This window comes from Phlebotomus papatasi, chromosome 3, assembly GCF_024763615.1.
Source record: "Phlebotomus papatasi isolate M1 chromosome 3, Ppap_2.1, whole genome shotgun sequence".
In the NCBI taxonomy this organism is placed as follows: domain Eukaryota; kingdom Metazoa; phylum Arthropoda; class Insecta; order Diptera; family Psychodidae; genus Phlebotomus; species Phlebotomus papatasi.
Window position 1 is genome coordinate 51235766 of NC_077224.1, and position 25385 is coordinate 51261150.

Here is a 25385-nt window from a genome sequence, read left to right on the forward strand (position 1 = left end):
TTACAGTAAAAAGTTCTTAAAAAATGAATAGAATTATTTTATGAAACTTGCTTTTTCTCAATAACGGTGTATCGTAAGTTGTTGTTGCCAAAGAATTAGTTCTGAAGAAGAACTCAAGAAACATTCTCCTAGAAAAAAACCATATCTCTATTTCTTCATTTTCCTTTTAATCCAGATTTTCCTCTAATTCCATTAAAAGTATTGCGTCTTTTTGTCTTCTTTACAGAAGAATTGTCCTTAAAAATGCTGCTAGGACTTCTGAAATTCATAGGATTGAAAAGCTATCGTTGCCAAAAAAAAGTTTAACAAAAGGTTCAGAGCATAATGGCTCAATTGAAATATTTTACTGCTCGAATTCAAAGAGAGAGCAGTTATATAATTCACTTTTTTCAACTTGTGATACGGCTAGAGGCCAAACGGCAAGAGATATCGACTTACGGTCTTCGACAAATTCCCCATAAGATGACATTAGAACAGTCTTTTTTTCTTTTCCCCAAACCACTCTCCTTCTCCTAAAAACCATGTTTTTTTGATTTATTTCTAAAACACCTCCTGCGATTTATTTCATTTTCGAATATGTTTTAGAGGTAGTCAGGGCGAATATTTCGTCCTTGATCACCTACAGTGGCGGCCAAAATAATCCAATCACTTTGCAAAGCTTATATTTTTTTGACTTTTGTATAATATTTTTTCCCAATTTGTTGACATAGTTCTGAAGTAGAAATTTTCAAATTATTAGAATCGTAGAATAAGGGTTGTTTTGGCCGCTGGAGGTCTCTATTTTACACAGAATACGTCGATAGTGAAATTCAGTTGGACCAGAAAAATTGGGAAACTGGAATTTATAGTTTCTCAGTATGGCTTTATATAAACTTATTCCATTTATGGACCACATTCTTTAATTTAAATGGAAGTGGTCCTATCGTGTTCTTCAAATCAAATTTCACTATTGATGTATTCTGTGAAAAACAGAGACTTCTAACGGCCAAAACAATACTTATTTGACGTAAGGTAATTATTTAAACTTTTCTATATAGAAATTATTTTAACGAATTGGAATAATTAAAAATACTAAAGGTAAAATAGTGGTCTTTGCGGAACTGATTCATTTTGGCCGCCATTGTATGTTCGAAAACCATTTCTATATCGAATTTTCTAAGATCAAAGTATAACCACTTTAGAAGGCCTATTTTTCAACCGATTTGTTTAATTTTGGGAATTTTTTGAAAGATCTTGAAATTTCCAACCTGCATCGGACTTAATCGGTCATGAGTTGGTATACTACTCGTAAAGTAAATGATTTACTTTTCTCGGATTTAAGTTTTATTTGTTCGAAACTTGTTACTTATGCTAAAAGTTTCTTAGACATACTTTTCTTATGGAATTTCTTATTGCGGAATGACTTTTTAAATTTATCAATCAATTTAATCAGCAATAAAGTGATATGTATCCAAAAAGCATGGCTAAGCTGGGACGCTTTGCAATGTCTTTTACTTTGAATTTATTATTACAAATTGTTTCTTGAAACGACAAACATAAGACGAATCATTTTTGTATAAAAGAAGTTTTGCAAAAAAATATGGTCATAATTTTCATACATAATGTTCTAGTGCTTTTCCTACATATTTTTTGGGTTGGTCACGGAACAAAAGTTATTACCTTTGCGAATAACTATTTGATGGTACAGGTCTCATTCTTGGCAAAAGATTGGACCCATTGGACCATTTTGCCCATTTTCCTTTATATTCTTTAACAGTTTTTTTTATCTCACTGCTGATTCACGACATAATCTGCAGTTTGTTTTAGTTCTTAAAGAATTTTACTATCTTACTAATCTATGAAGTTTTTTAGTAAACTAGATTTTTTTATTGCAATTTGAGTTTATTTTGAATTGTCCAATGAATTGCCTTTTCTTTAATCAACTCAAAAACATTTGCGTCGGTTGAAACGTTTTAACGAAAAGCAAAATCGATTTCCCACACGGTTTGATTTCGAGGGTTGGGATTAACACTAAGACGACGATGGCTGCATGAAAGGTGAGATATAAAAAAACGTTTACATTACATGCACAAATCGATTTTACACACATTCTTTCTACGTACTTATAACTAAAGATAAACTAGACTAGAAGATTTATTAAAAGGTAATTTGTTGTTCAAGGCAAAATGTGTTGTAAATTTTATCGAAAATTGACCAATATTGCATGGTAAGTTGGGGTAATTTGGAATCATATCTACTTCGAAATTTTGAGATTTTCTCTCTTTTTAAGATGGCCAAAAAGAAAATGAGAACCACGAAGAAGTACAAGACTTTATATTCGAGAATACTTCTTCGTTGCTTTTATCCTTTTGCCATATAAAACTGTTAAAAAATCTGAAAGTTCCAAATTAGGCATGATTTCAAATTACCCCATCTTACTCTATATAACCTGACGAAAATTCAAAAAATTTGTAGAATCAGTAGCTTTTTATTTTTATTCTCATTAAATCTGTGAAAAATTATTTTGGCCACTTTAGGGAAAATTTTTCGGAGTTAGTTATCTTTGAAAATAAAATCCAAAAGTTTGATTTTTATAAACATCAAAATGTACATTTCAGAAAACATTATTAAAATATTATTTATATACTTTAAAACAATAAATGAAGTCTGTTAGTATTTTTTTAAATAGAAAAAAACATGCTGTTTTTAGCTTTCGGAACCCACCATGTAACCCCATGGAGCATACCTACCTTACAATAATAAGATTTGTACAATAAAAACATTGCAAATCCTTTTCTAGATTTCTGTGTTAACTGCCGTACTGACCTCTTTACACAGTACTGTTTGAAAATTTGTTTGAAAAGTATGTCGATATTGAGATTTTATTGATAATTGAACTATTTTATACATTTTGTATTTGGCTGTTTATAAAGTACACCCAACAAAATTTGATTACAAAATTGTATTTGTTTATAATTCAGCCCAAAAGAAGCTAAATAGCGAGGGAGTATAAGCTAGACATATGAGTGATTTATTGGATGTTGTGAAGAAGAGTTTTTAATGAAAAATTATAGTGAATCTTGCGGGATGTAATATGTATAATCCTCCAAAGTAATGGAGTTGCATCATGAGGAAAAGTTTTCCTTTCTTTTTTTTTGGGATGTCTCGAGAGCATTCATTTGGATAAATAAACAGAAATAGATGCATATTTAGCTACTTTGGCGTATGGAAAGTTTAATACATGATATGCGCCACTTAAGTGCCTTCGTTCTTCAAAAGAACCCAACAGCGCGAGTGAGGCCAAACTGATTGATCCATTTAATTGATCATGAAGTGGCCAATGTTGGAATCTCAAGCCATAAGTGATGCGGAAGGCATTCAGTGAATGAGCTTTGAGAGTGGATACAAGAGGATTTGCTGAAACCGAACAAATTCATTTAATCTCTAATGCTGAAAGAAATTTGTGAGTTATTGAGTTGCAATTTAATGCTTCTAATGGTGTGGGTTTTTTGGTACATATTTATTGACATGTGCCTTGATTTATGTTTAAATGAGTTACCGTGCTATGTACCTACAAGAATTTAACTAACGTAAGGGGAATTGTGAAACATGACAAAAACGCTGTTATCGCCAATTTTCCATCTTGTCACCAAAAACATTTCTCATTTATGTGAGAAGTAATTTTAAGCTGAATTTGATCGCGATTTTTATTTGTTGTTATATTTCTGCTAACCAGAGAAAATCCCAAGTCCAATTAATTCGATACAATTGAGATAGCACTTAAGCTGAACAGATGGGTTTATTGTGTGGTCTATTTAAAATTATGCTCAATGCATATATTCAATGTAGTTCTTATGCTCTCTTGTGTATTTAATCCCATCATCGATCATTCACTCCTCACGCACTTCTTTCATCTCCTTCCCTCGAGTGGATCTTCCACTGCGAAAGAGTGAATGAGTGGCTGACTAGCCCGTGGATGGCATGAGACGAGGTGAAAGAACAAGGGTGAAGTTAGAGTGAAATGCTGTGTCCAATCTTATACGCCTGTAACAACAACGATCCAAATTCAGTCGCACTCGAGACACTGCACCGTGATCATGATCGTATTCTTTTCCCGGATCGTCAGTTACGTCTAATACGTTCGAATTTGCGATCTTCCTTCGTGCAAATGATAATTTTGAAAATTTTCTTGGAAAATTACTAACTTTCATTTCACTTTAATTACTGTGTCACATAAATATTTTTCCTAATTTATTAAAAGGAACATTATAGTGATCGTGTGTGATCCTCCGGGTGTGAATATTATTAATGGTGTATAAATAAAACTTTACTCCAATTTCCTTCTGGGAATTCCTATTTGTAAGCAATAGAGGGAAAAATTTCAATACAACTGGATTTAACATCGTCAAAAGCCAAAAATAACTCAGCCGAAACTTTATTAATTAGGTACGTACAATTGCATAGGGTTCATGGTGTTTATAAACTAACCGGAGCAACTAATGTACCAAATTTTCACTAATTCTATTTGTGGAGTGTGAATGAGTAAGATTATGCTGTCGAGATTCAATTAAGCAATACGATTGTTGTGGAAAACCTCTGAAAAATTAGCATACGGATTATCAAATTCGGATTTTTTTCCGAAAATAAAAGGATCTGGAATAACAGTAGGGGAAAACACGCTAACTTCGGACAACTCATTTTTTTATGTTCCTTACGGATTTCACCTATAGCTCTTTCTTGGGAATATGAGGCATTGGACTAGCTATTAAAACATCCTATTTTAATGGGCCACATTAATTTAAAACACATTGAAAAAAAATGAACTTTTTGAAGCTTGAGTCGTCCGAAGGTATCGCGCTTTCCCCCAATTGAAAACGTAGAGATATCTGTAATATAAAGCACATACTTGCTAATTTCCTTATTATTCTCTATCGTTTTAATAAAGTTTCACTTAACTGTGCAATATTTTAAATAATATTTTTTTGCCTTAGGCGGCAAAAAAGTCTGCAGCATATTAACCCTTTAAGGACGATTGGAACACCGGTGTTCCATAAAGAAAATAATTTTCCCTGACTACCTAAAGATATTTTTTCCTTATGTCTGTACATAATTGTAAAGTAGAAGGTTGAAGGAATCTAGAATATTTTTTGCAAGCTCCTAGCTATTTGCTATGTAGTAAATATTTAAGCTCAAAAATGGCGAATTTTTGAATTCTTAAATTCATAATTGATTTTATTTATTTTTTATATTTCCAATTTTTTTTAAAAACAAAACCTTTTTGGCAATAAAAACTACAATACTCATACGTAATATTTTTCATTAAAACGAAAATTATTATTCATTGGTATTTTCAGAAAAATTACTTAAATTTTTGGGCTATTTTTGTCCCTATCGTTCATAGAAGCACAAAATGCACCGAATCAGACTCTGTTGGACTTTCCAAGGTTAGATGTAAGACTTATCATTGATTATGTTTCTCAGTTTAATTTTTATTGTTGATTTTTAGTCCGTAAAAAGTGTCTCGTCGCTAAAAGGTTAAGCATTATTTTTGAGAGATATGACCAGTAAAAAAAATTAAATTACTTCAGTAAAAATCAAATTCGGATGATCTGATACTTCAGCGTTGAACCGGCATCCAAAAGGCCCGAAAAACTTCTGGTTCATTCTGGAATATAGTCCATTGCTACTTAAACCATTGAAACTAAATGGCACAGAAATTGTGAACTATGCCAAGTCCTAGAAGCCAAATTTTGTAAAAAGATTATTAAAGTAGAAATATAAATAATCCAATGGAAAATAAACTAGCAATATGTAAAGGAGAAATTAAAAAGTTATGAACCATTTTTAAAACTTTAGGACAGTATAAAATGATTAGGTATCCAACTATAGAACTATTACTTTATTTAGAATATTTCCTGACGCAAATTCAAACTCTTCTTATTCTCCTGAATAAAGTGCATAGTTTTTATTAATTTTTTTGCGTTTCCTTACAGAATTTTTTCTTAGATTTCTTTACTTAAATAAGGTGTCTCCTATATTTTACTAAAAATTTTATTTTTAATTAGAAAAGAAAATTATTTAGTCGGTTGTATCAATCGTTGTGGTATCTGTATTTCTTTAATGCCGGGATTTGATGGAAGAGGTAACGTATGTATTGTCGTTTGCTCCTAATGCTGATACAAAACGATAGCGCAACAGTCGATACAAGCGACGATTTGTTTAATTTCGATATTGAACTTTAAATTAATTACTGAGTATAACTTGAAATAAAATTGATAATTTTTGGTTTAAAAATATAAATATGTTTGAAATTGTTAATTATTTATTTATTTTATTCAATTAATTTATTTATTTCTTAATTATTTAGTTAATTGTTGTTTATTGTTCTTTTCTCATTTATTTTGATTTGTTTTTTAACCCCCATTACTTCAAGATCAAAAATTAGATGTGAAATAGAAAAATATATTTTAGGTACTACAAGATATTTAAATGATTTATGAACCGCATTAGAATATTTTAGTGATGGTTTACTACCAAACAAAATGAAATATTAATCCAATGAAAAGTATTTATTGTTACTAAATTTTCAAAATGCTAATCTGCAAACCCAGAATTTTTATATATCTTCTGAAAATAAAATCAAACACAAAAGATTCTGTTCAATTAGTTGTTTAACATTTTTGGTTACTCATTTGTATCCTTTCAAATCGTTTTGGTTCCTCTAAAAGATAGGATTAAATTTATTTTCTAAAAACCTGTTATACAAATTTGCAAAAATTTAATGAAGGTATTAATAAAAGTTTAACTAAAATAGAGAAGTCAATAGAGGTGAATTCTATCAAGTCTGTTGAACTCTAATTGCTTCATTTGTCTTATTATTTACTTTTTTCATCATTAGGAACGCCTATTAAACATTAACTTAATTAATTTTTGGAAATTTAAATAATTAGCAGGGTTGGGCGAATTTTTTACATTTTACATCATTTTTAACATAGTAAAAAAACTTTTAACATGCAAAGTTGAAATGTAAAAAATGTAAAAGTGATTTATATGCATCAAATTTAAAATTAAAAATTTTGTTTTTCACTCAATCAAAGATTTCTCTATAATCAGTAAAATATTTTGCGGCTTTTTGCCGTAAAGCTTGTCGTCGAAAATGCATGGTGAAATTTACTGGCAACCCCATTTTAAATTTTCCTCTATCCGTATAAATATAATATAAACCATATAAATCACACTTAAGTTTTTAACCTACATGCTCAGGGCGTTTTCCAATTGTTCTGTGGTTTCCGTTATTCATCAATATTGTGAAAATCATTCAAATTAAGATTTATTTCTTTTTTTCTTCTTAACGATAATTTTTTTTTGATTTTGCTATATACCTTATCCAGTACATCACATCCCAGAAAACAATGTTCATGAAGAGAATCAGTCTCTTCTTCCTAACACTGATTCTGTAGTAATGAATCTTTACAAAAATATTTTTTAAATGTTCTAGAAACCATCGTGTTTTATTATTAAACTGAAACTAATGTATTAAACAAAAATTCATACAAATATTACGATATTGTATCGATTTTAACAAAATCTGCACAGAATCCGAGTAAAGCGATCAAAATTGCTAAAGGTTTCGTTCGGAAGCTGTGACAATTTTATATTCAATTTTAACCGTCTTATGCTGAAGCTGTGCGCTTTTTATTTGTAATTTATTCTTTTCGTGTTGAAGCTATGAGTGCTTTACATACAAGTGAAATCATTTTAAGCTTAAATTGCGCGCAATATGAAAACAATATTAACCGTTTTATGCCGAAGCAGTGGCGGTTCTATGACAGCCTTTTTTTAACTTAAGCTGTGCGCGTTTTATGCACAATTATGATCGTTTTTATTGAAGTTTAAAAATATATATTTTTACTTAATTCTTTGCGTACTGTGTTTAACCCCTTTGTATTAAGAACACAAAATCCTTAATTTTTCCTGCACTTCAGGAGTTTTAATTGGTTTTCTTAAATATACAAAAACAGTTAAATAATTCTTCATCAACTCTTTTATTTGAAACACTGTTTTAGCTTTAAATTCTGATTAAATGATGATAAAAAAATTAGAAAATATTATATATCACTGTATATTAAATTTGCATTGCAATTATTGCAAATATACCAAATCCCAAATTCTTTTAGGTACCATTTTATTAAAATCATTAAAAATAATCCATATAATTACTATAAAAAATGAATAAGAAGGTTTTTTAGGTTTTAAAAATTTATTAATCAAGTAATATCATTTGACTATTTGCGAATAGTGAAAAAATCATATTTTTATGTCTTATTGCTTTACATGTTTACTAATAATATTAATTTTGATTCTATTTTTCGTTGGAACTGGGGCACCTTTGAAATGAGACAGCTTTAAAAATCGTTTTTTTTTAAATGGAACTGGGCTTTACTGTGATATTATTTAGCTCCACAAACCCATTGTGAAAATAAATTACATCATGATATGCTCTAAAACCCACATTTAAAGCTGCTCCATTTCAAAGGTGGCCCACTTACCCCTAAGCGCAATACGTTATACCGCCAAAAATAAGTTACACCCTAGACAGACTTACTGCTTAAGCCGAGAAACAGCTTATTAGTGGGAAACTGATGTGAATGTAGTCTAATCATTATTTTGATTATAATTACGTTAGCTGTCTCTCGAATTAAGCCATATTGGTCTATACAACAAATAACGGTGCTAAGCTTGAAAAGGAGCTACAATTACGATAAAGATCTAAATAAAATAATTAGTCAGATTAACAAAAGGTCGATACAGTAAAAATTCATTACAATCAATCTTGTACATATACAGATTCAGAATCTAATCTTATCTGTTTTACTTTTAACTTATGTTAATCCCGTGTATTTTAGAAATTTTCTGGTATATTTTTAGGTGAATTAAAATGTTCTCAGTCTAATGTGTAAAACAATGACGTTCAATGGAATAAAATTTTCACTTATCTACTCTAAATATACCGTCAAAATACATTAGACTTGCTTGTTTGAAGGTTACATCCAAAGTTTTGTTATAGTTTGCATAAAAACCTATTTTATCGAACCATCTGTGAATACAAAGTTATGCTCAATATTTTCACAATTTTGTCTAAACGATATTAGCTTTCACTTAATCTCTCTCTCTCTCTCCCACTCAAATACTTGAAGAATAATATTATACATACAGAACTTTTGTCGTCATACTATTATATATAGCAGACGATTTAGGAACTTCATTGTTTAAATAAGAATAAAGGACGGTACCTGACAATTTATCATAAAGAAAGTTTTCAGTCAAGAAGTCTTAACTCAAAGTTGACAAAGTGTTTCTATTCAAATATCAAAATAGGTAAGAAGAACTTGCTTAGCTTTTTGTTATCTTTGCACAAATTCGTCCTTAATAGTTTGAGACCAAGAGGAATCTGGAAAAAAATGAAATCTCTTGTTAAATGTTCTTAAGGTTCTTAAGTACAAAAACTATTTGTAAAATTAGAATATCTGGGTATATAGAATGTATGGAGAATTTAAATATGAGCCTTGGTATCAAATCAGTGAGTTCTAGTGAAATGGACGCATATTATCCAATTTTGAAAGCGGAAAGCCCCTAAAGCACAAGTCCAATAGTAGTTTGAGAAAATCGAAGAGCCAACATAGATATACCATCAGGGCTTTTGTGTACTGAAGCTCAACTCTAGATGAATTTTTCCTACAAACTTTCGATAGTGGTAGATGAATGGAAAAGATGTTTGGCAAATTTTCATGATAGTCAATTTATTTATTTTGTCAAACGAGACGAAAAAGATTGGACGACATTTTTATGGGATGTTCGTTTAGAAGGGTGACAATGAAGCTCAACAGAAGCTCAACTTCCGGTTGCGACCGCCGTGTTTGCTTATCCTTTTAGCCGTGGTGATGAAGATGATGGGAAATGGGGGATGAAAAGACGCGGAAATATTGTTGTGATATTAGTTCCGTTCAACCAACAAACAGATATTGCATTTTATTTGACGGAGGGACTTGTGCGGGAGAAAACATGCGCATCATTCGGTGGTCGAGTTTTTGGGGAGGGTGACAATGAGATTCCAGACGATATCTAACCCCTTTTTTATCCATCGTCACATGTAATATTTACAATGGTTATGATGGTGTGATATGAGATTTGTGTGTTTGTTGCTCTGAAAACCATTCTATTATCACTCAATTTAATCTAACTGGGCCACATCAATACGAAAAGAGATGGGTTTTTGTTAGGAGAACATCCCCCGAGCGTATAGGGAAAGATGGGGTAATTTCGCGTACCTCAACAAAAGCAACACTTTTATATAAGTCAATATATTTAGTTGCACAGTAAAAAATTACAATGAAAATCATGGTAAAGCACCATGATGTTCATTGTAAATTTTACATTAAACATGCAACCGTGTGCACTCATACACATTTGTGTAATTTGTACACATTTTGTCTGAAAACTGTGTAGTTTGTACACATTTTATTTGAAAATTGTGTAATTTTACACGAAATATGTAAGAAAATGTACACAATTGTGTAATCATTCGCAATTTATTACATGGTTTACAATTACATCAAATTTAAATCACACATTTTCATATTACACATTTTGCTGAAATACATTATTTTTTGTAACTTTACAAAAATAATCGTGGTAAAAAAGCAAACCAACGATTATCCTTGTAATTTTTTTTACTGTGTGGATAACGCTCTAATAAAACAGTATAAAATATACAGTAGAGTCTCGCTATAGTCCATATTTGGTTTCAAATTTGACACTAGGGTCGCACTATAGTCCATGTAATTTTTTAAAATTATCAACGATTTTTAGTATTGAAATTGCTCGACGACTTCCACTTTCTTTGCGATTGTGGTACTTGTCCTTGCTCTCTTCATTATAAATCACAATTATCACAACTACTTAATAAAGTTTGCCAAAAATATTAAAATAATTATGCATGTCGCATACTAAAAAACATAACCTAACTTAAAATCAGTGTTTTGAAATCAACGGTCGATAAATTGTGGACTATAGAGCGATGGCTTATAGCGAGACTCTACTGTATTTTTAAAAATATATTTCTTTTAAAAAATTTCAAAATCAAGTTCGTATTTTCCTACTGGGATTTTTAATTTACTAAAAGTATCAAGAGGCTCGAAGCTGAAACGCATCAAGCTTCATAATAAAAAGTTGAAATGAAAATGTCAAGAAGATGTCCATATATAGGAGCATCATTGACCTTTACCTCTGAATATTGTGAGAATTGGCACTAAATATTTAATTTAAATATTTATTTAAGCTCTCTTTATCTCAGAATTGAAAGGTTAATTTATTGAATTTTGCTGACTAAAAGCCGATTTTTTTTAATGAAAATAGCTCGAAGTTTCTTAATGGAGCTATTTAAGATGGTACAAGAAGTTTTTTTTTTAACTACAATTGACATGATTTAAACTGGTTTTTAAAGTTCTTGAATAGACCACTGATCAAATTACATTTGTTGGTCCAAAAATTTAATTTTTTATCATATTTTTTGCCTAAAGGGGTAGCAAAGCGTCCTAGGCTTTGCGAAGTGCTCGTACTCGTGACGCTATCCCTGAAAAGTACTTTCGCATCATTTACCGTTTACCGGTTCTCAAATGATTTAAACCGATTTGTAGTAAATTGATTTTCAGATAAAAATTATTTATCGGACCACAACCGGTTCATTACCGGTTTATAACCGATTTGAACGGAATTATAAATCATTCAGAAAATTGCCCAAAATAACTTAGGACCAATTTATTTGAATTTCTAGTAAAAATTAGTTATCGGTTATGAATCGGTTCAGTACTGGTTCAAAACCAATTGGAACCGGTTCAGTTATGTCATAACTGAATAAACTGAATGTCATAACTGAATGAGTAATAAGCCCAAAATTGCTTTTTATAACTAAAAGGAGTGGCAAAGCGTCCTAGACTTTGCGAAATGCTCGAACTCGTGACTAAGATGCTATATACCTTAAAACTACTTTCGCATCATTTACCATTTAACGGTTCCCAATCGATTCGAACCGATTCATAAATCATTCAAAAGATTTTCCAAAATTGTTTAAAAAGCAGTAGAATTGATTTACGGATAAAAATTATTTATCGGCTACGAACCGGTTCATTACAGGTTCAGAACAGATTGGAACCGGTTCACTTTTATAGGAAATTCCAAAACCTTACCAAAGAGCGCAAACATGACCTCATTTGACTGATAAATGCGCTCTCTAGTGCCTCTATTAACCCTTGACCTTGAAAAATCGTTATTAGGAATAATTCAACGGTATTTTCACACATGGTCAATTGTCCGATTAGGTAATCTCTAAAATATATCCAAAAATGAAAAAAAATTTCACAACGTGCTTTTCAACAATTAAAAAAAAAACATATTTTTGGAAAAAAGGTAAGGAGTGGAAAGAAAATGAAGGGCATGTTAACGATCCTTGACTTATGGGGGGGGTCGCCTTAGGCCCCAAGTCACTATCTCTATCCGTTTGGCCTCTAGAGCTGGCAACAGCTGGGCGAACAAGCGGACAGACGGACAAACAGCCAGCGTACGAGATTTCTAAGAAATCGTCTGAAACGTGAAGATTTGTTGACAAAAGTGGTCTCCGTTGGCTGGAAGGGGGGAAGTTTGGGGGGGGGGGGTGAAGAATTAGAGGGATTATAGATACTTCTCTCTCCGTGGAGTTAGAGCAGTAAAAAATAGTTACAATTCCATTTATTATTATAAGACTACAATAGGTAAATTATTTATATTAAATATTTAAAGCAATTACAAGTTAGTCACTGTCTCAGTAAAATGAGACTTTTTCGTTACTTCATTAAAAGAAATTAAAAAAAAAACAAAAATCAAAATTGTTTCTTAGTAAAATTGCCCCACTCTCCCCTATTGAGGGTGGAAATGGAAAAATCCGCAATCAGAAAATCCTTCGTATTCGCAGCATAAGAATTTATTGTGAATCTTTTTTTTTCTCAATGGGAGTGTAAATGAGATATATATTTTTTTACCATTTGGGAAAGCTCTGAATTTTCGATTTAAGAGAAAATCCATTTTCGTGGTTGGCAGAAAAAGTTTGGGGCAGAAGGCAAAAATGAAACTTCCCGCAGTGCTGACTTTATGAATGCCAAATGATGCAAGCGACAGATTCTTTCATGAGATCTCCACAGAATACACTCTGCAATATATCATTGAACATTTTTCCATATCTACCACTTCTATAATGTACCTTACCTGCGAACTTGTTTTTCTTGCCATGAGTCTCATTCATATTCGAAAGAAAAGAGCTGTTTTCAGTTGAAATAGACCACAAGACAGTCGTTATAAAATTGATTTTTTAAGCCAATCTGGTACTGAAAGTGAGAGAACATGCTGCAAAGGTTCAGGTTACTGAAATTTTAAATCATCACACAAGATCATGGGAGGAAGATAAAAAAAAGTAAGCGATTGCAGTATAATAAAAACAGACAACATCTAAAACATGATGAATTTGCTTATTGAGATCGTGGAGATGTGACATGTCTCTCCTGCGCTCTTTTTATTTTACTATCCCCCCAGAATAAACATTTATGCAGACTGGAAAGTGGCTGACATTGATGCTAGAAGGTGTAAGAATTTGCAGAATGATCGATCTGTTTCATTGTAGAAAGTTTAATCTGTTCATAAGATCTTGCATGTGATTTATCAAAATTTTGAGAATAGAAAAAAATATTGACAGTTACACAAAGTTTTTACACAATTACCACGGTTATGGTACACAAGCGCATCACTTTTGTGTAACTTTTTGTGTATTTTCACACAAACATGTATTGTGCGAAATTGATACAGATAACAATCTAATGTCTGAATTGTGTACGAAAATTGCGTTTAATTTTTACACAAAAAAGTGTAATTTTTGTGTAAAAAGTACACATTTATTCAATTTGAGTTTTTGGTACGCAGCAAATCTTTAACCCTAGTCTCTGTACTCTGTCTTATTCCGTAAGGTGATTGACATAAATCTTTGAATTTTTTAATCCTTTACCAAGTATCACCTTGGTCCCAGGCTTAAGTCCCAGGCTTTTTAAATGAATTTTTAAGATTATAGGGTAAGTGCGCCAAATTTCGGCATAGTTGCATGCAAGCGCCAAAGTCTCAAGTTTGGGGAGCGTTGCTTGGACCTTATAGACAATTTATCGTCTTTATTTTCTCTAAAATCATACTTAATACATTTTAAAATGAATAAAAATGTAGACATAGCTTGGTAGCATATTTCGGCCACCTGAGTTCTCATAGTTCCTTGCTCTTCTGGAATTTTTCCAATGTCTTTTTCCCATCATCTCGTTAGTCGAAGCGACATTTTTTGTTATTTTTTGCATTGTATAATCTCAAGAGTGCAAAAACTAAAAATTCATATTAATTCGAGAAACAAAAAAGTGGCCGGAATTGCAAGCTGGCCGAAATTTGGTACACTTACCCTATTGCTATTTTAAATCTTTTGCTAGCTTATTATAGCAAATTTTCTCTCTAGTTTGCCAATTGGATTAGTTAAGGGAATTTATATTGGACAATTGAGCATTATCTAACTGATCCACAGAACTGTAATAAAAATTCAAAAATTTCATCTTTAATTGATCGTTAATTCTAAAAAGACCTTGTCTAAATTTATTTATGGAAAGGTCTTACTCTGAAAATCAAATAATATCTCCTTAACAAAAGAATCTTAGAAATTGTAATATCGTGAAGGTAATATAGTTATGACTAAATATTTCTCAAAATATATGTATATGTTTTAGGATATTGAACTTTTAATTTCTTTAAGGGATTACGTGAGTCAAAAAAGGAATATACCATGTTTTCTCTAATTGATTTTTCAACATGATATTTTTATTAATCCAAGTTATTAAGCATGTTAAAATACAACATTTAAACTATATATTCCGAAATATTCATTTACAAAAATCTTAAAAGTTCAGTAGTTGAGATCTGATTTTCAGAGAGCATTTTTGAAAAAACATACTTTTCGGTTGACAATATTTCTCAGAGTAAGGAAAGAGTACCCCGGATCAGAATGTTAAGAGACATGCTCGATTTTTAATTGAAAATATAAGCCTCAAAATACTATTTGGTATTTTTGTGTCTGCTAACCGGTATACTAGTGATTCATTTAACTATATCTGCGCATTTGAATTTATATTTAAAGAATAAATTATTAAAAAATAGATGTAATCATGTACTCTGTACCTCGGATCATCGCAAATTTAATCAGGTGTCTTACTAAAAATTGGTTTTAAAAATTAAATCTAAACTAATGTACTTCATTCTTATGAGAGTTAAATGGTAAAAAGTAGTTAATAATTTTTAAAAATTCATTTGAATTGGTGCGACAATCTGATAATAACCTGACGATCTGAGAAACACTGCCGATCGCTGATGCTCTTCCCTTATATTTATCTCACGTCAAAAAAAAACTTAATATTTTCTGTCAAATGATGAGTTAAACTCCGTATTTGAAAGATAATTTTTGTTTTAAAATGAAATTTGAATTTTTCACAGAATCCTCTTCAAAAAAGTATAATTTTCGGGGTAGTAGGTGAAAGTTCCCATGCTTTACACGGACCCAAGCTTTATAATAACTAAATTTTTCTTATGTTTTCCAATTAATGTGATTCATTGCACTAATATTTTAAGAACTAGGGTACAGTGTCCTGCTTTTAAAATATGTTGCGGAGTCATATTTATTCAGAGACATAGGAAAAATTCAGTCTTTATAAAGCTTGGGACCGTGTAAAGCATGGGCACTTTCCCCTATGCATGTACCACATTATATCTTGTAAAATTCGTTGAGATCAAGGGAAAAAATGGAGAGCAAAGCATTACAGGCTTTGCAACGTGCTCCAACTCGTGACCTAGATGCTGCACCTTTCAAAAGTACTTTTGCATTATTTTTTACCGCTTAGGGTAAGTGTGCCAAATTTCGGCATAGTTGCATGCAAGCGCCAAAGTCTCAAGTTTGAAATGTAATATCTTTAATAGAAATTGATTTTTTATTCCTTCTACTTAAGGAGTGTTGCTTAGAACTTTGTAGACAGTTTATCGTCTTTATTTACACTGAAAAATATTCTTAATATATTTTAAAATGAATAAAAATGTAGACATAGCTTTGGTGCCCTATTTCGGCCACCTGCATTCTCACAGTTCTTTGCTCTTTAGGAATTCTTTCAATGCCTTTTTCACGTCATCTCGTTTGTCGAAGCTACATTTTTTGTTATTCTTTTGCATTGTATAATCTCTAGAGTATGTAAAAACTGAAAATTCATGGAAATTCGAGGACCAAAAAAGGTGGCCGAAATTGTAAGCTGGCCGGAATTTGGCACACTTACCCTACCGGTTCACAGCCGATCTAAGTCACTATATAAATCACTCAAAAGATTGCTCAAAATACACCCCAGGAATAATATAATTTACTTACGAGGAAAAATTAGTTATAGGTTATGAACCGGTTCCTACCTAGGTGTACCTTCGACCCTAGATCAATTTTTGTAAAATTTTGACTTTTTTTTGCTGAACCTAATTACGTATCAGTAGGGGAAGTCTTTCAGGCTTCGCACATATTCTGGCTTCGAACACTTAATTTTTTTTTTTACATCCTTTTAATGAATCTTGCCCATCTTAATATCTAGTCTTAAGTCGCTTATTTCCTGAAAAAATAGGTCAGATTCATGAAAAGAATATTGAAAGAATATGAAGTATTCGAAGCCAGAGTGTGTGCGAAGCCTGAAAGCCTTCACTGTTTATTTAAAAAAAATAATAATTAATTAGAAATTATCTCAACTTTCAAAGAAGAAATAAAAATCCTTAATAAGAAATTTAAAGTATTCAAGAATTAACTGAAAACGTCACTTATCTTCTTTAAGGTTGCGATATAGAGCAACCATAAGAGGTTTTGAAGGTGCTGAAGAGGAAAAAGCCAATGACAATTGAACGAGGTGTCTTTCCATAATATTTTCACTATCATAAAAATAAAAATTTATAAACCACGAAGATAGGCGCTAAAGAAGTATAGTCAATAATGTGATCATAAATGCATAAAATTGAAATGCTTTGAGGTACTTGCCACTGAAAAGTATTAAATGATTTTTTTTACTATCCAATTGAACTGGCTATTCTGGTTGCTAGATAGAGATTTTCTTTCGAATGTTAAGCAAATTGAACAAGAAAATTCAAGCTCTTTGCATTGGGATACAGGAATTTTTGCATTATGGTCAAAAGTTCAAAAGTAGTTCAATAAATTTATCTTCAGTCGGATAAAAATGCTATGTTGCAGCAAATTTTCGTCTCCAGCTGGAAACAAGTTCGCTAATTTGTTTATATGAAATTGCAACAATTTACTAGCCATTTTGCACACTTGCTCAAATAAATAGCACGATTATCATATTATTTATGAAATTATTCCACGGGATTGGAGAAAACGGCGGAAGAGTGAGCAAATTTGTTGATCGGTATTTACGATCAAAGTGTAAGATGTTACCAAAGGGGCACACCGTTGATGCTTCTTCTGTTGACGCCTTCGACAACATCATGCACAATAATTATAAAAGACAAATATTCACTCCTTATCATTATCTTCTTTTTTTCATCACATCGAAAAGAAGAATAACTATCAGAATGAAGATGAAAAGGAGACTGAAAATGAATGGGCCAAGAGATACCATAAACTTTTAATAGTCTCCTCCGCAAATGATTGATTGCTTTGAATTTATTAGCTTTTCAGCGTAAACTGCTTTTTCTTGCAAATACCCATCACCAAGATTGTCCTCATTTTTTCAGCAATTTGCAGATGACACCCATGAACATGTCCACAAATAAATAATTGCTTCCAAACCATCACAGATGAGAGCTGAAATATTCATTTATTTTTCCTTTTTCAAATTAAAAAGTAATATGTATTTAATATTAATTATATTTGTCGTGGGTCTAGCTACACGAGAGTTGGTCTGGACTGAAAGCCCCCCCATGAATCATCACGATGAATTTTCTCATTTTCCCAAGAATGTTTGTAATTTTCCAAGTGCGCGTGAGAGTCACTAAAATTTAATAATTCTCAAGTTCTTCTTATTCTTTTGCTCCTATTTTATTTGTGGTTCTATCTCTGTATAGAATAATAAATTCAGTTTTCACTTTATTTATCTCAATCTTCAAACATAAGAATGGTGAATTTTGTTGATTCATAACTTGTATTTTAAGGTAGGGCGCATATTGTATCTTTTTTTTTTGTTAAATCACCCACACAATGCAGATGAGCCCTGCAATAAGAATTTAATTGCTGAAAAAATTATTAAAAATAATTTCGATTCATGGTATTTCGTAGGGGAAGACAGGATTGTTTGATACGTGCATTGAGATATTATACATATTGCAACATATTATAATTAAAACTTGAATTTTAATGAATTTTTGAAATTAAATTAATTTGCTGGACTTCGTAGGGGGGTGTGGGGCTACACTGAGCTGGGTTACATTGAAAACACTATTTTTACCATATTTCAAAAAGGAATTTAGACTTTAACATAGTGTAATTCAAATTGATAAAACAATTCAGCTTCAAAACGTTTTCAATGTAGCCCCAGTTCAATGTAGCCCCACCTTCCATTATTATTCACCTATCAATAATATTTTCCTTTCCAAGAACACATTAGAACATGTATCTAATATTCTGTAAAAATTTACCAGTGAAAAAATTTTGGGAAATAGAAACCAAAATTGAAGTCTCCTGAAAATTAGAGTCAAAAATGAATTTTTCTGCATATTTAGATCTATATCCGGCCTATCTATTTATCTATTTATAGATATCCGGCCAGCTTGCAATTTCAGCCACAGTTTTTGTTACTCGAATTTCCATGAATTTTTAGTTTTCACACTCTAGAGATTATACAATTCAAAAAATAACAAAAAATGTCGATTCCATGAACAAAATGATCTGAAAAAGACATTGGAGAATTCCGGAAAGGCAAGAAACTATGAGAGTGAAGGTGGCCGGAATAGGCAACAAATGCTATGTCTACATTTTTATTCATTTTAAAATGTATTAGGAAAGAATTTAGAGAAAATAAAGACGATAGAGTGTCTACAAGCTTCCAAGGAACACTCCTTATAAAAAAAGTAGCAAAAAATTCAATTTCTACTAAAAATATTACATTTCAAACTTGAGACTTTGGCGCTTGCATGCAACTATGTCGAAATTTGGCACACTTACCCTACATGATTTTTGCTCGGATTCCTTAAAGGCCTCTACACATTGAGAGCAATTTTCGTCAAAAATCGCCTTTTTGAAGAAAATTGCTTGCAATGCTGTACGTGGAAACGTCAAAATTCTGTCAAAAATGCAATTTTTGACGAAAATTGCTCCCAATGTGTAGAGGCCTTAAGGCCTTTGTAATTTTAAGTATTGCTTCGATATCTTTTATCTTGGAAGATTAATTGAAAATATTAAAATTTCGACTTTTCGTTCTACATCTTCTAATATGAACAATTATTTTATGCGTGTTACACTTTAATTGTTAGTTTTGTTAATAATCTTTGGTTAAATTTTCGTTTTAATTTGTAAATTAAAATATACCCAAAATTGTTTTCGTTATATGAAATTCATGAACCTCAAAATTATGATAAGTATGGCAAAAGGTATCAGATTCTAAATTGTAATGGCTCTGCCACACCTTTTGGATCAGGAAAATTTCACGAATTAAAAATTCAAATCTCTTTCTTTCTCATGCGCTTTGCATCTATCTCATTCTTTCGAACTCTTCTTCTTCTTTTAAACATCACAACGAGGTCAATTTAGTTCAATCGAATTTGAAGTGCGAAAGAATGAGATAAAAATATGCAAAACATGTGAGAAAGAAAGGGATATGAATTTTGAGTTCATGAAATTTTTCTAATCTAAAAGGTGTGATGGAGCCATAGTTTTACGTGCACATCTTTTAAATTGGGAAAATTTCATGCTATCAAAATTTACATCCCTTTCTTTCTCACACGCTTTGCATATGTATGTCTCATTATTTCGCACTCTTCTTCTTTAGTTGAACATCATATCAAATTCAGTTCGGTTCAATCTAATTTTAAAGTCGAAAGAATGGGTTAGTTATGATTTTTTTTTCAGAAAAAGGAACGCGAATTTTGATTTCATGAAATTATACCCTGTGTGCTGGAACCATAAATGACAAAATCTAATTTTTCTGAGAAATTTTCATCATTTTTATTTTTTTATTAAAATAGATTTTATTAAATATTGAACTATATCTATTTTAGTAAATGTTGAGTAGTAAGGAAATTTAATATTTTACTGAAAAAAAACTTTTTAATGATCTATTAAAATTTTATTGACCAAATATTGTTTTATTATCCTCATTATTTAATTTTTTTTACTGTTCATTTGCTTTTTTTGCTAAAAATCTACAGCACACTGACTGAGCGGTATTTTTCAGAATTTTGAAGCCAATAATGCCTCTGATACCAATTAGATCAAGAAAATTTCGTGAATTTAATTTTACATCTCTTTCTGTCTTAAACATTTTACTCATATCTACCCCACTCTTCCAAAATTAAATCTAATTTGAATTTGTTTTGACGTTTAAAAGAAGAAGAAGAGTGCAAATAAGTGAGAGAGACTATACAATATATTTGAGAGAGAAAGGGATGGATATTTGGATTTCACGAAATGTTCCTGATCTAATATATGGATGTGCCAGAGGCATAAAGAAGCAAATTCGATTTTTATGGCTCTGGTTCACCTTTTAGAAAAGGAAAATTTCATGAAATCAAAATTCACTTCCCTTTCTTTCTCAGTCCTTTTGGATAAGTCTATTCCATACTTTTGGACTCTTCTCCTAAACGTCGTACGAAATTCAATTTAGTTCAATCTAATTTGAAATTTTACAGACTGAAATATACACATTGAAAATGTTTGAGAAAGAAAAGGATGTGAATTTCGATTTTATGTAATCTTCCTAATCTAAAAGGTGTGCTGGAACCATTATGTCTCCGGGACACATTTAGGTCAGGAAAATTTCATGAAATCAAATTTTGCATGCCTTACTTTCTCACACTTTTAGCATATGTCTATCTCATTCTTACTCACTCTAAATGCGATTGAGAGAAATTGAATTTCTTGTGACATAAAAACTAAGAAGAAAATTGAGATAGACATGCAAAGCTGTAAGAATGAAAGAAATGTGAATTTCGACTTCATGAAATTTTCCTAATCTAAAAGGGGCGCTGGTGCCATTAGAAAATTTTTTAAGCAATTCTTTATCGTTAAAACTGATTTCATTTTAGAATATTAAATGAATATCATTTTATTAAAATGATGTAGGGTAAGTGTGCCAAATTTCGGCCAGCTTGCAATTCCGGCCACCTATTTTGTTCCTCGAATTTCCATGAATTTTTAATTTTTACTTACTCTAAAGATTATACAATACAAAAGAATAACAAAAAATGTAGCTTTGACAAACCAGATGATATGACAAAGACATTAGAAGAGTTCCCGAAGTGCAAGGAACTATGAGAATGAAGGTAGCCGAAATAGGCCACCAATGCAATGTCTACATTTTTATTCATTTTAAAATTTATTAAGAATGATTTTAGAGTAAATAAAGACGATAAACAGTCTACAAGGTTCCAAGCAATACGCCTTAAAAAGAAGGAATGAAAAAATGAATTTGTATTAAAAATGTCACATTTCAAACTTGAGACTTTGACGCTTGCATGCAACTATGCTGAAATTTGGCACACTTACCCTAGATGAATTATTTAAAATTACTGAAAATAAGTAACTTATAATTTTGTTCCTAAGTCGAAAAAAAAATTATATTTTTGCGCTAGGTAATTTTCAGATATTGCAAAAGATATGACTTTTTTAATTTCAATCCTTTTAATTAGAAATGAAAATTATAGTCATTTTTCTTATGGGAAAATCAAGCGTAGTTTCTAGTTTATTTTACATCAAAATATCTTCTGAAAAAATTGGAATATAAGGAAAATTAATAGACTTAAGAATACTTTATGATGTTCTTGGTGGAAACGACCTTCTCCAGACTAAATAGCAAAACATCCTTTGAATATTTTTCGACATTGGTGGAGAAAATAGGGAGGGTGAGAAGTGAGAGGCGTTGGGTTAAGTGAGGTCACAAATAACATGAAGAGTTTTTCCACTCGAGAAAATTGCAACTGTCGAGGATTTTCTCAAATATAGAGAATAAAGGCATGGCTCTAACAGAAATAATGTCACCATGCAAAACTTGGATGAAACATATCTATGGGGTTCATGTTCCAGACATACAGAACAAAATTTCACAAGCATAAATTGTAATTTTATTCTATTCTCAATGACATGTTAGTTTATGAATATTTACTGGAGAATTTCTGCTTTCTCGAGTGGTGTGTACATAAAAGTTAAACTCATCCTCTTTTTTCTTTTTCTATCTTTGGTATCTTTATAGTTGTTGGCACAGTATCACAGCCACCTCCAACGTCAGGAGTATCTTCGGCGGCAACAATTAAAATATCAGGAACATCAGTATCGTCATCGATTCTACGATCCCGAGGAGCATCTCACATACGAAGTTAGACAGTATTCAAATGATAATAATATTGGCTGGAAGTACTACGACAATTTCTATCCACACTTCGATGCACCAGTCATAATGCAACGCCAAGAAGTTATAATAGAGCACAGCCAATTAGTGAGAGATGGTGAAATTCAGGCACCAACTGCCACACGAATTAATGGCAATTTCATGTACAGATCTCATCACTACACTCAGGTAATTAGAGGAGGATTCCTGAATTCATTTCATGAAATTAAACTTTCATACCGAATACCGTGTGGGTCATAATTCCAGAATATTTCAAAATTTAGAAATATCTCATTCAAAACTTTTACCATTTCTGCATAATACGACCACAATAAATTGAAACTTTTAAGAATTTTATTTGTAAAGTCCTAAAGAGATATAATTTTATCCAAAAGCAGATTTGCTTCGTTATACGATCTTCCGATTGAATTTATTAACCTGTTTCTAGATAATTCTAAATTTCTAAATAACAAAATTTCTTTAATAAAATTATTACAATACAAAGAAATGATTCCATGTAGACATTACCGAATCTATATATTTCACTTTCTCATAACCGTATTTAAGATATTAAAAGCATTGCAGTTGTACACTGAGAGAGAAATCCGAAAAAGTTAAAACAACATTCCGGAAATCTTAATTTTACCCTGCATTATTGAACCGAAATCGGTGTAAATATTACCCTTTTTAGGTGCATTGAAAGTTAAAGTTACCCTCTTTTATGTTAATTTTACCCTTAAAAAGGTGTAAAATTAACATTAAAAAATGTTGATATATTTTTACACCTAAAAAGTGTTAAAGTTATGAGAAAAAAGTTAATCGCACCCTCTTTTCTTCTCAGTGTAGATAAAACACTGAGAAAAAAGAGGCTACGATTTACTTTTTTTTCGTCATAACTTTAACACTTTTTGGGTGTAAAAATATATCAACCTTTTTTTAATGTTAATTTGACACCTTTTGAGGGTAAAATCAACATGAAAAAGGGTACCTTTAACCCCTAATACACCTAAAAAGGGTAATATTTACACCGATTTCGGATCAATACTACAGGGTAAAATTAACATTTCCGGAATGTTATTTTAACTTTATCGGATTTCTCTCTGTGAAGGTTAATGGCATTCTATTTGGACAAAACGTTCTTGAAATTCAAAAATTGAAATGAATTTTAAACACTCAAACTAATTTTTTCATATATTTTTTAAATGGAAATATTACAATAAACAATACTCGAGATATTTCAAAATTCGTTGATCGGAATTAAAAGTAATCCGAAAATTTATTTAACAAAGCTGAAGTTGGATTAGCTAAAAGTGTCTTCGCTAAAATAAAAATTGGGTGTAAACAGAAGTAGATTTTGATTCTCCAATAGTGTCTTGGATAAAAGGTAAATGGAACTCTATTTGCACAAAAAGTCGTTGATGTTCGAAGAATTAAAATTCAATTTCGAATTTTCATAATAAATTTTCAAACAAAGTGGGGAAAATTAATCAAATATCACACTAAAAATCTGGCAAAAGAGTTACTCAGTGATTATGGAGTGATTAAATAATGGGACAGAAAGAATAAATGTCGTTGCTTTATGTTTTTCCTCAAAAAAAAGTGAAGACCGCCACATTTTGACACTTGAGCTCTTCGAAATTCGAATAGGATGTACTTCAGCCACCTCGCGGAATTATCAAGAAGTAAGAAAGTCTCTTTTTTGGATCTTTAAATATATTTTCGAATTTCTCAAGATTTACTTGTGGATGGTAAGATTTTGCTTGTTCACATACTTTTAGAAAATTAAACTTCGGTTGTGAGCACAAAAACAATTTATTATTTGCACAAAAAGTCATTGATTCGAAAAATCAAACTGAATTTCAAATTTTCAATCTTTGGGCTGGCACACCTTTTCAATTTAGTGAAATTCAGACTATTCAAATTTTACCTATAATATCTTCAAACTTTCAAACCTTTTCGATTTTTCTTAATACAACGCTGAGACTATTATTGTTAACATATCTTGAGATTTTTCGAAATTCGAAAAGGAAATTGTTTGAGAATTCGAAATTCTTTAAAAATTGAACTATTATCTTGCTTGCGAAATTAAACAGTTGGTTTTGAAAATTGGTCTCTAATCTTTTTTATAAAATTCATCTCAAAATTTGTAAGTAATTCGATTAAATAAAAAACGTGTGAAGTCATTGTGAGAAGGCGTGCTCAGTCCTTACGAATATCGTTAAAATTTAAATATCCTTTACTGAAAATTGAATTTAATAGTAATTATTTTGAAGATTGTGAGGATTATCTTTAAGGATTAAAAATAAAATATAAAGCCTCTCGCAGAATTTAATTCAAACTTTTAAATTACCAATTACATGATTCAGGCAACAAAGACCTTACTTAAAAATCAAAATTATTTTTTTTTATAAAATTAGTAAATTTGCGCAAGGAAAAACATTTTTACATTGTGCTTATTCCAGCTACACAGTTAAAAATCGTGTAAAAAAAATAACGTGTAATTTCCAAATTACCACTTGAAAAATTGTAAATTTTAATTTTTACCACTATAAAAATGGTAAATTTTGTGTAAAAAATAATTTGTGTAAAAATTTTCTGCGTGTAATTCAAAAATGTAATTTTTACCACTATTCAAGTGTAACAGTGTCACTAAAAAAGTGGTAAATATTCCACTGCGTGTAAAATTTTGTGCGTGTAATCGAAAACATGTAAATTCGCCATTACAGTTTGACA

General features: G+C 30.9%; 1 protein-coding gene across 2 annotated transcripts in view; it reads left to right on the forward strand.

Annotated features, from left to right (window-relative positions):
- Positions 1-25385, forward strand: part of LOC129807214 (facilitated trehalose transporter Tret1-like) — a 91888-nt gene that overhangs the window by 38821 nt on the left and 27682 nt on the right. The window contains exons 1-2 of one of the 2 annotated variants that reach the window (XM_055856319.1): positions 4038-4425; positions 22518-22841. In XM_055856319.1, coding sequence (XP_055712294.1) covers positions 22722-22841 — 120 coding nt within the window. In that variant the 5' untranslated portion in view covers positions 4038-4425; positions 22518-22721. Of the gene's footprint in view, positions 1-4037; positions 4426-22517; positions 22842-25385 lie in introns of those variants that run through there. The other variant, XM_055856318.1, reaches the window with a different exon arrangement.